The sequence below is a fragment of the Bombus vosnesenskii genome, unplaced genomic scaffold, assembly GCF_011952255.1.
Source record: "Bombus vosnesenskii isolate JDL3184/JDL3185 unplaced genomic scaffold, Bvos_JDL3184-5_v1.1 scf7180000013304, whole genome shotgun sequence".
Lineage (NCBI taxonomy): Eukaryota > Metazoa > Arthropoda > Insecta > Hymenoptera > Apidae > Bombus > Bombus vosnesenskii.
The window spans coordinates 770,624-786,496 of NW_022882953.1; the positions used below are offsets into that span (position 1 = coordinate 770,624).

Genomic DNA, 15,873 nt, shown 5'->3' on the forward strand with positions numbered 1-15,873 from the left:
GTGTACCTTATCTGTTGCGAGAAATTATTCATCTTTCTCGAATCTTTTTAACATCCTCCAGATTTTTCGAGTTACATTGAGCGACTCTGTCTTCGTTAGAATGTTATCTATTGAAGCGTGAGAAGAAGATCAACGTTAAATAGATATAGTTTAGATGCTTAGAAGAATTATAAAGCGACATTATGATCGTCGTTTATTGGAACGTAAAGATGTTGTACTTTTGACCTTATCGCTAAAGGTAAGTTAAAGCAAATGATTCTGTATCAGAATAATTAACGCTCGTTTTATTGTACATTGTTGCAATTTTATGCATCTCAAATTTAAAGTATCGAAATAATAACTGCACCAGTTCTGATAATGTACATAAAACGAATTTTCTAATATTCTATGGTAGCCCTGCTACTTCAGCTTGCTTGGTAACCTACTTGCGTTATATGTTACATATGTTACATTACGTAATGTTACATGTTAAATGTTACATAATTTGATTGTAAAATATGCAACGCGTGGAATAATACGAATCGATTCAAATAAGATTACCTGAAAATTGTGCAGAATCGCACGTGATAATATTCGCGGCGCTCTTTTAACGCGATCATGATCTATTTGTTATTTTTGCCACTGTTTGTTCTAATTTACAGCGTTGATTGACATGTAAGGCAGTCCGATTGGATTTGTTAATAAATCGGGCATCCGTCAAGATCACTCGATGAATATGAACACGTGTGCACGGTACAAGTTGAACAGAGAGTCCCTTGTTCTCAACTTTTCAAAGCTCGGACACGATTTAGATGCTCGTTTACAACTAGTAGCAGTTCAGCTTAAAGTATCGACAGTTGATCTTTCGATCTTTTCATTGTGTTCTCGAACATTGCGTTCTCTTAGTAAATCTAGTTAACGATAAAAACAAATCGGTAATTATAATCGATTACTTGTATTACATATATTTGTTATAATTTGATAAATTGTTGTTCTGAGAAATCGAAATACTCTCGCTGTTCCAAATTTATAGCATCAATATTTGGTAAATTAAAAAAGAAGTATACATAGATATTAATTATAATAGTATGATATGTGCAAGCGTCGAAAGAAGAAATTCTGTAAAAAAATTACGAGTAAATTCAAAGCGCTGTATTGATTTTGTCGGCGTAAAAGAATTTAATATTTTTGAAACCCGCGAGATATGTCTTGAAAGATAAATGTTACAAACTTTATGTGAATGTTATTTGCTAACATGATCAGTCCAATCGTGAAAATATGCACGTTAATTTGGTTGTCATTGTGTTTGCTAACTACGATCGCATTTTTCGATGAGATTAGCCGACTCGACATAGGATTGCAGAATTTTAGAGTGTCTGAAAGAAATGAGTTTAATTTCAAAGATAAGAGAAGCACAGATCGGTACGAATTAAATACCAGCTTGAAAAACCAGCTACAGAAACCGTTCAGAGAGAAAGCTGACGCTTTGTCGCGCCTTTTAAAAGCTAACATCGATCGTTTGAGGAACGAGACCGATCAGGTAATGGGAAATTTTACAAATAAACAATGTACATATAAATAATAATGTACTTATTGAAGTTCATAAAGTTTTCTTTGAATTCAAAATCCTAAATAAACATTTGCAAATTTAGGATTGTAATTAAGATTGAATAAAGTTCAATAAATATGAATTAGCGTTAATGAACAATATCTGTTAGATAAAATTCAGAGAATTTAATAAATTTTAAATAGCGCTATTAACGTTAAACTTCTTTCGCAGCGACGAGCAATGATTTTAATTTAACGTAAGATTTTTACCAGGTGGAACTGGTGTTTCTCGTTGACGCTTCAGGATCTGTTGGCTTGAAAAATTTTCACAGCGAATTAAATTTTGTAAAACATCTTTTGGCCGACTTTTCTGTGGAGCCTTCTACGACTACGGTCGCGATCGTAACGTTTGGTGGAAGAAGACACATCAGACGTAACGTAGATCAAATATCTCATACTAGTGACAATAATAACAAGTGTTACTTATTGAATAAGCAATTAAATAATATTAATTACACTGGTGGTGGAACGTACACGCGAGGCGCGCTTTTGGAAGCTCTTGTAAGCTGCCCACTTTTATTTTTTACTAACACTTATCTTACATTCATTCGCTATGAAATAGTTTTAGATATCAGTTTTCGAGTTTACATTATATCTTTTAATAAACTGCAATTTATAACTTTTTATTGTTATAAACTAGATAGAAGATATGATGTTAGAAATTGTTCGCAGATATAAACAGAAACTAAATTCAAGATGATATTAAATTTATAAGATCCAAAAATGTTTTGAAATGTTTAATACAATTTGCTAGAGAATACTCGAGAAGGGTAGAGTGAATGCAAAGAAGGCAGTGTTTCTTATAACCGATGGATTTAGCAATGGGGGCGATCCACGACCTGCGGCGAACCTTCTGAAAACTGCAGGTGCAACGGTATTCACATTCGGAATAAGAACAGGAAACGTTGACGAACTGCACGACATAGCCAGCTCTCCTGGAGACACGTACAGCTATTTCCTCGATAGTTTCGTGGAATTCGAGGCTTTAGTACGACGAGCTTTGCATCGCGGTAAGTATGAAATTTAAATAAATTTGAACAAAAGTTTGAAAAATGAAGTTTTTATCCAAATATTTAATGAATGAATTGATATTTGGTAAAATATTTATCGGAATGTTTAATACATTGATCTTTAAGAAAATCTTAAAGATAATTTGCAATCTGTCGTATACAATAAACAAACAAAGAAACAATGAACTCGATAAGACACGATTGTTTATTTATGCAAATGAACGTAAAGTACTTTATCTAATGTGAGCTCGCCCCGTTTCCGCTGTTACAGATTTGAAAGCAGGCAAATACGTACCAGTGACGTATCCAGATAATTGTAATCTCTTATGCAGAAATATCAGCGAAGTCGGAAACGAACGAAATTGCTGCGATAATTTCGCAACCTGCGCCTGCGGCACTGTGACCGGACATTACGCTTGCATTTGCCCCGCGGGATATTTTGGCTCTGGTTTTCAGGGTTCTTGTCACCGTAAGTTTATCGATAATAGAAATTTCTCTATATTTATGCGATATCTTTTCCTCGATGAAGACAATCTCAATTTTCATTACGTTATATTATCTATAATTGCTGTATCATCACAGAACTAGTGAATCAATGATATTGAAATAATAGTTTTCCACGATATACATACGTATAACATTAATGATTATTCTGATATTCTGAAATAAAAATTAGATAAATAAATAAATTCGAATTGTAGGTATATTACTATATAATATATCTCTAAATTATAGAATATAAATGGTATTGATGCTAAGCAATTAAATAGCAATAATGAATTAACAATAGCAAGTTAAATTTAGGAAATACGACGACTGCACCTATCTATGAGTTCTGAGAAACAACAAATCACCATTGGATCGATAATCTTATTAAAATAATGGAATAGAATAATAGAATAATTAAATGATAGATTTTGCTATTTGGTAGTCGTATAATACTCGCAACGCTCTTACAAGTTTCATTTAACGAGCTTAATTTAATCTTTCTTTAGCTTGCCCAAATGGAACGTACGCATCTGGAGAAATCTCCGGTGATCTGACGTCGATGTGCATATCATGCCCTGACGCGAATCAGGTGACTATTAAAGTACCTGCAACTTCCATCGAGGATTGCGTTTGCGCTTTCGGATTCACCACGGACGGAAATAAATGCGAGGGTAATCGAAGATGCAATTAAATTGCTTGAAACTTTATCGTTCTCTTTATTTAAATATTCGTCTTGTATTCTACCAAATATACCCTATGCCTACTGGAAGAGCAGGCATATTTCCAAATAATGGCGTTATTTCTTTAAGAGGATCGGGATATTGCGGTCTATAAGCTCCATATATTTCCAATTGAAATTTTGGTTTCGATGCGAGCCAACCGTACTATGAAAAAAATACACGTTTTGAAATGTTAATTTAATTAATACTCACTAAAAATGATTAAGCGTGTATTTTTCGTTTAATTAGAGAGTCATAGTATATTTAAGATTTAAATTACAAAATATTTTAGAAGTACCAAAGTTTAGAAGTTTAAAAAAATTTTTATAACATCGTAGCGGCAGCAAAATAATTTTGTAATTATTACCTGATTATGACAAGGTAATGAAAATTAAAATTTTTATTAATACCTCGCCACTAGTAGTAATCGGAGCTGGCAAACAAGTTTTTCCCTCCTTTCGCTCGAACGTTTCCGTGGCAATAACCGTTTGCTTTTCTTCGCACAATTTCTCTAATTCTTTCTGTAATTTCCTTCAAAATCGATCGTTTACAAGAATTCCTTATTAGTGGCTACGAATCTTAATAATAAATTTTATATACATACTTGTGTTCATCTAATAACCATTCATACTTCTGAAACCATTTTATACGTAAGCGGTTTCTCTTGTGAATTTCCTCGGTTAAATTTTTATAGGTTGCTACAAAATCGTGAGGCTTTTTGGACCGTGGATCCATTATTTTTACTTTTCTTCTTAATGCAAATGAATGTCTAAATTCTTTAAAAGTTGTCCAAAAATATTATGCTCGTTTACAGTGAAGTTTGAAATGATAGAATTATTGAAACAAGATTGCGAAGAACTTCGTCCGTATTTCAAAAGCAAAAGAAGGCAATTACGTTAAATCTGCTCTTCCTAACTATTTCATGTCGTATCTATCGCTAATTCATTAATCATTAATGACAAAATTTGATAATTAAATTTCGTATAATAGTTGAGATTTAAGTTTCTTAGATAAGGTAAAGTATCTTTTTATGATTCCATGATATCCTAATGGTTCTATTATTCTTTCCAGCCTTTATTACAAACAAATCTTCAAAACAAATACTTCAACAGCATTTCTTTCGCATTTCAAATATTCAATCGTTCTTCTTATTTCATAGTTATAACATGTCCTCGGTTAAGAGTACCGGAAAATGGATATTTGGTAAAAGCAAGCGCATGCAGCAACGTCGTTCACGCAGCTTGTGGCATAAGATGCAGAATCGGTTTCTACCTGACGGGTGATAGTATTCGACTTTGCGGAAAAGACGGTAACTGGTCCGGGAACGAACCGAAATGTTTGCGTGAGTCTCTTTATACATCCCTATTGAACGTAATTGGTTCGATTGCGATATACATAAACGATACTGAAAAATTTACATATTTGAAGCTTTTTTACTCGTTTATGAAACCTTTTCTTTTCCAACTCGTCATTCGTATCTTACGATTGCTGAAACAGTGAAAACCTGTCCGGCACTTCGAGTCCCTGCACATGGACGAATGCGCTGTCAAAACGACGAGGACCAACATTTGAGCACAGAAGATACGACAATGTATCCAATCGACTCTCGTTGTCAATTCAGATGCGAAACCGGTTATCAACTTCGTGGAAGTAAAGTTCGCAATTGTCTACCTTTGTCGCAATGGGACGGTCTCAAAGCTATGTGTACAGGTAAATTCTGCAATCTTTCTTAACATTAATATAAGCAAAGCATTAATATGAGTAAAGATAATTCTAAATTATAGTATGATATATTTGATTGATGATATACATAGAATGGATGGAAGCTTTAATAAATATAGTTACAAGATTAATAAATATGATAAAGATCACCTTTACCTTCATTTTTCCCTTGAATTCTTTGTTAGTCTTTTTTTATAAATACTTGAATTCTACTTCCTTACTTAATTACACATGTGTATATATCATTCATAGCGATAAAATGTGAACCTCTGAAACAAGTTGCGAATGGACAAATTTCGCCTGAAAATTGTTCGGGACCGGAGAAGCTACCGTTTGGGACCAACTGCACTATAACGTGTAAAAAGGGTTTCGTACTTGAGGGTCCACGTTCCAGACATTGTAGCGGCCGTTCTGGAGTCTGGTCGCAACGTAGAACTGTTAATCGATGCATAGGTAATGTAACATCCAAAATTTATGAATTTCAATTCTTGTGATTTTTCAAGTTATCGCGCTAATTTATTTATTTTGTTTCTTCTTTCTTCTGTTTTTTTTTTTTCAAAGATAAAACACCACCTTCGATAATCTGTCCACCTGATGTTATCACTGAGAGCCTTCCAGGGAAGAAATATGCCAGTGTAAGTTGGACAGTACCGAACGTGACTGACAATGTGGATAGATCACCTGTGTTATGGAGTAAACCATACATTACTTTCCCTTGGAAAGTAAAGATTGGGACACGCACAGTAATGTACGTGACACAAGATTCATCTGGAAATAGAGCTAGATGTAAATTTAAAGTTAAAGTTCTTGGTAAGTTAATTTCATTCACATAAGTCGTATCCTAACTCTAAATCCTCTCTTGGAACCTTGTCTATTTAGTAGGCAATAGGCCTATATAATAGCAGTGACTATAATATAAATATATTGCGACTATAAGATGATTATTTGTATTGCGCTACAATAATTTTGCTTAAATATTGGAATATAATTTTTCCAGATAAAGAACCACCAATGGTCGAGCATTGCGTAGATCCTCCGATACTTTACACCGATAATAGAATCGGAATAAGTAACGTGACTTGGGACGAACCTGGTTTTCACGATAATTCCAAAACTCCTGTACAAGTAGAACAAAATTATCTTCCTGGAGAAAACACGTTTCCTATCGGGTTAACGCAAATAGTGTACAATGCCATCGATAAGTACGATAATAAGGTGTCTTGCGTGTTAAACATAACTATAAAAGGTGCCACGTTGACATGATTAGCTTGTACTTCATAAAATAATATATCGTATAATTTAATTAATTATAAATAAACAAGTTTTAATTTTTATCGGTTAGATGCTTGTAAGGAGATCCCAAAAGTGTTGAACGGTTACTCCAAGTGCAGTGCACCATCAACGAACGAGACGAACGAGTGCACTATAACTTGCGAAGAGGGATATGGATTCGCGTCTGAAGAACCAAATGTTGGAATCGTGGAAAATATATTGCTATTAAAATGTAACGGGAACACGTCAAATTGGCTTGAAGAAAATTACATTCCTGATTGCTCGGGTCTGTTAAATGTGACAATTTCTTTGTTTGATTTAACAGATATGATATAACTTATAAATCTTCAAATAAATCATATCGAGGATTTACAATTTTAATACAAAAATAATCAGATATAAGAGATAATGTAAATTCTTTTTTTTTAATCTTTTTTCTTGTTATCGTTGTATAGAGTCTACAATTCCAAAAAGTGCATCTCAAGAAGGAAGTATTATATTAGAAGGAAACGCAACAAATATATGTGACAACCAAACGACACTCCGTGAAGTAAGTATTTGTCAATTTTTTGTTTATCAACTTTATAATTTCTCATATAAAATCATTTTCATTATAATGTAATTTAGCTGAGCAAATATATTACCGCCGATTTAACGTCGATATTGCTCGACATTTGTGGAAACGATATCGAATGCGATCTCATTACCTTCGATCCTGAATGCGAGGAGATTCTTCCATCCTCGAATACAGTGTATTCCAGTGTAATAAGAAAACGAAGAGAACTTAACTACAATGATACTTCTAAATTATTTATAACTAATATAATGACAACGAATGGTATTAACTTAAAATCAAAACGAAACGTTAAAATAAATGATAATAGAAGTAAAACGAAATTGAGGAAGAAGAAAGAAAAAATTGAATTGAAGTTCAAATTTTTAGGTAATCTGGCGATCGATAAAATTTTAATAAAGGAACATGTATAAACGTAAATATGAAACAAATCTTGAACATTTACGTATATAAAATATTATTTAATGTAGGAAGAATAATCGATGAGCACCTTCACAATCCACGAGAAGGAATCGAGAAATTGCGGCAAAAGCTCGAGTCGTTGTCAAAATCTGGGAAATTGAACTTATTCGACAACAGAACAAACCAAGAAATCGCGAAACTCGCGTTAAACTTGCATCTTATTTTTAAAAATTTTGAGGAAATCTGCAATCCAGGAAGCATCTTAAAAAGACATACTTGCGGTAAATATAATTCAATGAGTTTCCTCTGATCTATTAGGAATTATTAATGTTCTATAATCGAGTTTATTTAAATTTTAGTCAAGTGTCCTGTGGGAACCTTCTTCAATTCCTCGACCAAACGATGTCAATCGTGTTCCCTTGGAGAATATCAGAACGTAAGTGGATCATTGAACTGCAAACGTTGCCCTGAATACACTTCGACGAAAAAAATGCACTCAAAATCTCTACAAGATTGTATACGTAAGTACTTTATAAACAAATCCTTCTCTCAATATCAATTCACTTTTATTATTCGTTTTCTCCACTTTTATAAAAACTATTTCTCTATAAAGGTAATATTTGTATATATTTTTTTATTTAGACTTATGCAAATCAGGATACTATTCTCAAAAGAAGCGTTATCAGAACATACGATTAGCTCTCGAACCTTGCCTAATGTGCGACATTGGATTTTATCAACCAGAATATGGTCAAACTCATTGTCTTTCGTGTCCACCTGACACTACTACTAGAAATCATGGATCTAAAAGTATAAACGAATGTCTACCTCTTTACAAAATCGAAACTAATATCTGTGATATAGAATCGTGTTTCAATAGTGGACAATGTATACAAGAAGAAGACAGTTTTAGTTGCGAATGTCCTGACTATTATGTCGGTAATTATTTAATTTATTTTTACTTCATTCATGGTACGAAATAAGAAATATTATTATACATAAAACTACCGATTAGGCTCTAAATGTGAAACATTCCAAAATCCGTGTGATTCTTCACCATGTTTGAACGAAGGAATATGTAATATTCAAAGTTTAACGAACAATACTATAGGATATTCTTGTACGTGCAGAAATGGATATTCAGGTAGCAACTGTGAGGTAAAGCAATTATTATCTATTCAAATAACCGGAGTATGATTAGAAATAAATTAATTAATAATTAAAATAAAATACATAGCTATACATTGACGAATGTACCATTAATCCCTGTCGAAATAATGGCACATGTGTGAGTACGGAGAATGATTATGCCTGCGAGTGCAAAAGTGGTTTCGAAGGTATATTTGCAAACTATGATAGAATAATTATTATTAAGTGATTAATTTTTAAGAAATATATCAATGAATAATAATTAAAATATATTAATAAATTAGGAGAATTTTGTGAAATCGCTGTGGATCATTGCGATCCTTCACCTTGCATGGAGGGATCTACTTGTCGCAATGTTAACGACACTTGGAAATGTTTCTGCAGACCTGGTTTTCTCGGTCGCTATTGTAATTTATTGCCTTGTGATTGGTTACCGTGTAACGAAAACTCATATTGCATAAATATTGAAGAAGAGAATGCAACAATAATGAGTTATAGGTGACCAAAATAAGAATATAGACACATGTATATATGGGATTGTACAGTCATTAATAAAAAATAAAAAATGTCTTGATTATCAGGTGCGTCTGTATAGATGGTTATACCGGAGAAAATTGCGCTATAGAGCTGAATTATTGCGAGAGCAATCCATGTTTGAACAATGGAAAATGCACAAATAATATTCTCAATTACACATGCACGTGTCCTATGTTATTCACAGGACGTCATTGCGAGACTGGAAAGTATAGTCTTAATGAATATTCATTTTTATACAAATAAAAATAATCTTGCGTATTAAAAAGCTTTTTCTACTAATTGATAATTTCTTCTTGAATAATTTATCGTGTCTTTATAGAATTATTCTCCGATTATACGATACGCTTTAGTAAATCGGGAACCACAGATTATATCAGTATGAAAGGTCCTACGATAAATCTTTCCAAGGTAGTAAATGATATTAAACGATGTAACGAAGAGAAATAAATAACTTATTTTTATTTTATCATCAATTTTAGTTAACTACGTGTTTGTGGCTACAATCGAAAGATACGTTTAATTACGGCACTGTGTTGTCGTACGCTACACGTTATTACGATAATGCATTCACTTTGACAGATTATAACGGGTAATGAAATATCCTTCTTAATAAAAATTTAGAAAGTATTTGACTCACATGAAATATTATTGTCTTGATTTTGTAGGCTGGTAATATATCTCAATGGCGAGAAAGTAATAACCGATATTAAAGTAAACGATGGTCATTGGCATTTCGTTTGTTTCACCTGGGAATCAGAGAATGGCTCTTGGAATATTTTTATCGACGGCCTTTTGAGAGACAATGGCATCTACTTATCGAAAGGAAGTTCCATTCAAGGTACCAAACGTTAAAGAGATAATACTGTCTAATATTCTGTAAAAAGATAATATTGAAATGAAAGAGATTTCCTACCAAAAGTATATTATATTAAAATAGAAAAACTAATGCTTCTTCCAATTAGGAAATGGAACTTTTGTAATTGGACAAGAACAAGATCGCGTTGGAGGAGGATTTTCGGAGTTAGAATCGTTTTTAGGAAAACTAACATTATTAGATATTTGGAGCACAGTCTTGGCAGCCAAAGATATCAAACATTTATTCAACACCTGTGAAAAATACCACGGTAATGTAATTGCATGGGCACAAATGCAAGAACACGTGCACGGTGACGTTGCGGTAATTATTCCTTAATATAGATGATTATACTTTTATTACAATTCTATGATCAATTTTTTATTGTTCCTCATATCCTTAGATATTAAGCACTCCATTTTGCCGTGGCTGTCCTTTACCCGTAGTACCATTTAAAGGTAACATAAACGTCAGCGGAGATGCATCAAACATTACATATCATTGCGACAGTGGTTACGTGGTGCGATTTCATGGTAGGGAATACCGATCTTTGACAGTGAAGTGTCTTAAGCAAGGACAGTGGGAAGGATATTACACACCCGTTTGCGCAAGTGAGTTGCAATACTTTGTAATGTTATACTTATATGCTTAATCATCTTCCTCTGGATAAATCATGAAATATTAAATATAAAAGAACATTTTCTTCATCTGAAAATAATAGTTGATTTTGTATAAATTGAAAGTTTATGAAATTCTGTATAATTACGTAATTCTCGAGTAGAATACTTTTCGACCTTAACAATTTGTGCCTCATTTAAGGAAGAAGATGCGGATTTCCGGGATACTTCCCTCGAGGTCGTATACAAGGCAGATCGTATCTATTCGGAGATGAAATATATTATTCTTGTTTGATCGGTTATGAACTTCGAGGAAACCCTCGTAGAATTTGTAATGCCAATGGAAAATGGAGCGGATTACCTCCAGTTTGTATAGGTAAAGATTGTAGACTTTCGAGACAATACATATTAATATCATAGAAGTAAAATATTAATATTCATTAATTATTTGCTTTTAATTCTTAACAATTATCTATAACAGGAAAAACATGCAAAAATTTATTGGCTCCAGAGCACGGGGACATCGAGTACGTGATAGAAGAATATGAAAGGGATGATCTTTCCATTCTACAGGTATGATTCATTTACAAATATTGTGTAAAAAATGGAAGAATTTTTATTGAGTATTATTCATAGGTAGGGCAGCAAATCGAATTCAAGTGCGATGTTGGATTTCATGTAAAAGGGGAAAAGCTTTTAACGTGTTTGGAATCTGGACAGTGGGACCATGAAAGGCCTTCGTGCTTGCCTTATAAATGTCCACCACCAAAAAGGTAAGAGACATAGTAAAGAAAATTACTATAATTTCATACTACATTATCATAATTTTATAATAAATAGTTTTTTATAATATTTACATAGGATTAATTACGGATACATAATTTCTTCAAATTCGAGAAATCTACACGAAACTTCTGCCACAAAATTTGATTTACAAGCGATTAATGACACGCTCGAAAAGGACTACGATCTTAACGATATTGTTGGATATTCTTGCTATCCGGGATATAAGTTTGAGGGCAATCATAATTTGTTGAGCGAATTTAAGCTTCAATGTACGGAAAATGGTACTTGGGTTGGATTTGTTCCTGATTGCGTACCTTTAAAGTGTCCGTGGCCCAACATCGTGGATAATGGAAAATTATTGTTTAAAACACAAAACAATGACACCATTGAACTTTTAAGAACAGAAATGGGGTTTAACAATACGAATATAGGAAGTACATCAAGAGACGATGATGTCGGAAGAAATAAAAGTTTAGAAGACCAATTTGCCATTGGTTCTAAAATTCTAATAAAATGCGATGTAGGATACAAATTAGTCGGTGATAACTTTAGAATTTGTACAGACGATGAAGGATGGTCATCCACGTTATCGTCTTGCGAACCTCAAGAATGTCCCATCTTAAGTCATCCACTTTTTCAAATCCTTCGTGAAGAAACAAACTCAAATAACTATACTGCTACTTGGGAAAATGATCAGAATAAAAAATTGGGTGACCAAGGGCCATATAATGGTACTTATAAGAATCTAAAGTATTTTGTAGAAGGTCATACTTATATGAAAAAGATAGTCTTTAGCTGCAACAATGGAGAAATTCAATTGAATAATGCAAACATTCAAGATTCTATTTCTGATTTAACTTGGTTTTGTAATGAGCATGGTAAATGGCAAATAAATGACAATATATTATTAAATGACACCATCAATACACTCTTGGTTAATAATGGAATTGATAGAATTTGTCAGAAATTTATGTGTGATTTGATAACAGTAAGTAATATAATTATTTTCAGAAACAAATATAATTTTTAACTATGAAATTAATGTTAGATTACTATTAGGTTCCAGAATACAGTTACATTATCGAGACAAATTATACAAGAACTGTTAATAGCACTATTTCATTCAGATGTCATCAAGGCTATATTCTTGAAGGCAATGAAAAATCTGTTTGTCTTCCAAATAATACTTGGACTACTATTCCTTTTTGTAAACGTAAGTTCTGTCACAAATATTTTCAAAGATTTTTACTCAAAAGTTTGAACAATCATTTATTTTAGCTGTAATGTGTCAAAAACCACCTAAAGTTGCAAATGCAGCTTTAAAAGAAGATAATATCGAAGCAGTAAACTTTACATTTGGTCATACAATTACTTACGAATGCATACCTGGATACCAAATGCTTGGTCAAGGAAATGTAAGATGTCTTGCAAATGGGAAATGGTCCAGAATATATAGTAGATGTTCAAGTAAGTTCAATATTACATAATATATAATATTGTATCATCCTTTCTTGATTAATTAACATTTATAGGACTTTCGTGTAATAAACCAAAACTTCCATTTGGTGCAACAATTCGTGGTCGTTCTTATTTGTATCAGGATCAATTGACATATGTGTGTCCTAGTGGTAAAAAGCAAGGATTGATTACATGTAAGGCCGACGGACATTGGAGCGATTTACCGAATTGTAATGATAATTAATAAAAAAAACATCAATATAGCTTTATATAATCTTTACATATAAAGATAAAATAATATAGCAAATTTATTTACTAATTTTTTTATTAAATGACCACAATTATTAAATCTTTAAGATTTTATACCTTATCATTTTACATCTCATAAGTATATTTTCATAAAACAATGTTACTGTACAAGAGAGATAATGTTCTATCAATAAATTTCAATGTTACACATCAAATATTCTACGTACTTAACTATAATTGGAAATCAAACTAGAATTAACTTTGACAAATTGTTACTAATGAATCTTTAATACTGAACACTTGACAAATTTCTAATTCTACTATCTAAATTAGATGATAAAATCAAATGTTTTCATGGTCTGAAAAGGTAATGTATTGTTGTATACAATTGTTAAAAAATATTAAGAGAAATATGTTGTAGAAGTTAGGAGTTAGTTATGATTTTTTGATGTAAAAAGAAAAAAATAAGTATGTATAACAACACATTATTGATAATTCATCACAAATACATATCTGTTTATATAGTACATGGTTTCTTGATATAAATAGGATTTATACATGTATAAACGCACAGTATCAGAATAGTTGAGGAAGAGCAATGAAAGATAAAAACATGAAAATAATTTGTTGTATGAAAAATTTGAGTTATTTATATTTGTCTAACGTTGGTGTGATAAAAACGGAGCACCTTTCATGATATTTAATTTGTATTAGCATGGCTATACTAAAAGGAATCATCCTTTCTTAACAAATTTTCACTGCTTAACATTTTTAATTTCTTAGACTTATGTCCAAGATATTACTGAATTAATAATAATTCAATATTATCAACTGAAATTTAAATGCATATGTATACTGGCTGTTAGAATTACCATAAAGGAATTATACAAAATTACTCTTATACAATCATTCAGAATAAAGAAACATAAATACCATTAATTATTTTGTAAAAAAGAACACCCCAAAGCTTAGCCATACTAACATAATAATTTATCTACAGTGTTGAACACTTTTCAGAGTTCTGAGTTTACATTATGAGAATATTTGGGTTTCAGTTCTTCAATTCGTTTAATAAAATCTGTTTTCTCTATGCAACCATCACATGTTTCATCCCAGTCACTCAAGATTTTCCTCAAATCACGTACTTTAAGCTTTTTTAAATCAACAGTATCAATATCAATTTGTTTCTCTGAAATTAAATGAGAATATCATACATTAAAAATTAGAAAAACAATTTATTTTGATAATTCAAATTATTCATAAACATAGAATTAATTAAAAACGAACATACCATATCTCAAATCACATATTTGAGAATCCTTCTTCTTCAATTTTTCACATACTTTATTCGCAGGCATAGACCAAGATATAGGTTTACTTAATTCACTTAAAATACCTGTGGCAGATTCTTCCAAACCACCTAAATAATAACACTAACAAAATAAAAAGAAAAATTCAATTAATATAATTATAAATTACTTATTACGTTCTAGTGTTTATAACAACAGTGTATTATTATAAATACTTACGAATCTGTTTTCCTTAGATTTAGTACCTTTACAAAAGTCTTTAAATGCTGCTTCGATTTTTTTTGTATCTTTCTTTACATCTTCACTTAAAGTATTCACAAACCTTTCCACAGTATTTATACATACTAAAATATTATAAAATTTAAAAAAGTGATAAAATTAAATAGTATACAAACAATAAATAAAATATTAATTTACCTTCACATTCATCATTTTTCAAAGCTGTGACAGTATATACCAATCCAAGAATAATAAAGAAAGTTAATAATACTGAACTATTCATTTTGAATATATTTTCTGCAATAATTTTTTAATTTTATACTCTTTATTTTTAAGAAACTATATTATATTACATAAATTAACAAAACAAAAAATTTTGAAGGTTTATATAAAGATTAATAATCGAATAAAAAAAAACTTCTTAAAAACAAATAAATTGAATATATTTAAATTACATACATTAAATATACATACGTATATTAAAGATGGATAAATATACTAATATTATGTTTTTGTTAAACTTCTAATTATATTACCCCTTAAAAGATATCATAAATACAAATTACACTAGAAACTTACGTTTCTTAAATAGAAATAAGATATTAATGAAAATTTAGAAAAAAAAGGATAACAAAAATTAATAAAACAGTGAGTACATTTATGTTTACAAGGTTAACATAAATGATAATGGAACACAACTTACATATTGTTGTGCCGATAAAGTAATTTGTGTATTACGTGGAAAATATCCTTACTAAGTTATAACACAAACACTCTAAAACTTTTAATTCATTCACTTGCTATTGCAACAAAACTTTTAATACAACTACATAAGTTTTATCCACGCTTCACTTTATACTTTATACACGTTGGATTCTGTCAAAAGCCCGGAATCCCAGCTGGCGCATTCTGATTGGCTC

At 31.4% G+C, this 15,873-nt stretch overlaps 3 protein-coding genes and 1 long non-coding RNA gene across 6 annotated transcripts; 1 reads left to right on the top strand and 3 right to left on the bottom strand.

Moving 5' to 3' along the window:
• Window positions 1-54: 54 nt before the first annotated feature.
• Window positions 55-14,363, top strand: LOC117234334 (sushi, von Willebrand factor type A, EGF and pentraxin domain-containing protein 1-like). Of its 2 annotated transcripts, none has more exons than XM_033495433.1 (33): window positions 55-238; window positions 642-1,519; window positions 1,801-2,088; window positions 2,342-2,597; window positions 2,869-3,066; window positions 3,593-3,757; window positions 4,965-5,147; window positions 5,303-5,515; window positions 5,780-5,980; window positions 6,089-6,337; window positions 6,525-6,773; window positions 6,870-7,085; window positions 7,255-7,349; window positions 7,427-7,742; window positions 7,844-8,056; window positions 8,135-8,296; window positions 8,418-8,714; window positions 8,791-8,933; window positions 9,013-9,112; window positions 9,209-9,422; window positions 9,506-9,663; window positions 9,781-9,869; window positions 9,941-10,050; window positions 10,127-10,299; window positions 10,424-10,638; window positions 10,718-10,925; window positions 11,134-11,307; window positions 11,413-11,504; window positions 11,568-11,704; window positions 11,793-12,705; window positions 12,777-12,930; window positions 12,996-13,184; window positions 13,250-14,363. In XM_033495433.1, exons 2-33 carry the CDS (start codon window positions 1,220-1,222, stop codon window positions 13,417-13,419), a joined length of 6,840 nt encoding a protein of 2,279 aa, XP_033351324.1. In that variant the 5' UTR covers window positions 55-238; window positions 642-1,219; the 3' UTR covers window positions 13,420-14,363. The 2 variants fall into 2 exon arrangements, with proteins under 2 accessions (XP_033351324.1, XP_033351325.1); XM_033495434.1 differs by having other exon boundaries at window positions 1,801-1,965.
• LOC117234343 lies at window positions 3,765-4,793 on the bottom strand. The gene is made up of 3 exons (XM_033495449.1): window positions 4,410-4,793; window positions 4,216-4,336; window positions 3,765-3,970 (listed from the first exon to the last, which is right to left on the bottom strand). Exons 1-3 carry the CDS (start codon window positions 4,538-4,540, stop codon window positions 3,827-3,829), a joined length of 396 nt encoding a protein of 131 aa, XP_033351340.1. The 5' UTR covers window positions 4,541-4,793; the 3' UTR covers window positions 3,765-3,826.
• Window positions 5,715-6,058, bottom strand: LOC117234345. The gene is made up of 2 exons (XR_004493503.1): window positions 5,903-6,058; window positions 5,715-5,796 (listed from the first exon to the last, which is right to left on the bottom strand). It is a non-coding gene; the product is annotated as an uncharacterized LOC117234345 (long non-coding RNA).
• LOC117234342 (mesencephalic astrocyte-derived neurotrophic factor homolog) lies at window positions 13,204-15,848 on the bottom strand. Of its 2 annotated transcripts, XM_033495448.1 has the most exons (6): window positions 15,657-15,848; window positions 15,152-15,250; window positions 14,954-15,078; window positions 14,716-14,857; window positions 14,407-14,613; window positions 13,204-13,339 (listed from the first exon to the last, which is right to left on the bottom strand). In XM_033495448.1, the coding sequence occupies exons 2-5, from the start codon at window positions 15,234-15,236 to the stop codon at window positions 14,438-14,440; spliced, it is 528 nt and encodes a 175-aa protein (XP_033351339.1). In that variant the 5' UTR covers window positions 15,237-15,250; window positions 15,657-15,848; the 3' UTR covers window positions 13,204-13,339; window positions 14,407-14,437. The 2 variants fall into 2 exon arrangements, with proteins under 2 accessions (XP_033351339.1, XP_033351338.1); XM_033495447.1 differs by lacking the exon at window positions 13,204-13,339 and having other exon boundaries at window positions 13,898-14,613.
• Window positions 15,849-15,873: the final 25 nt, after the last annotated feature.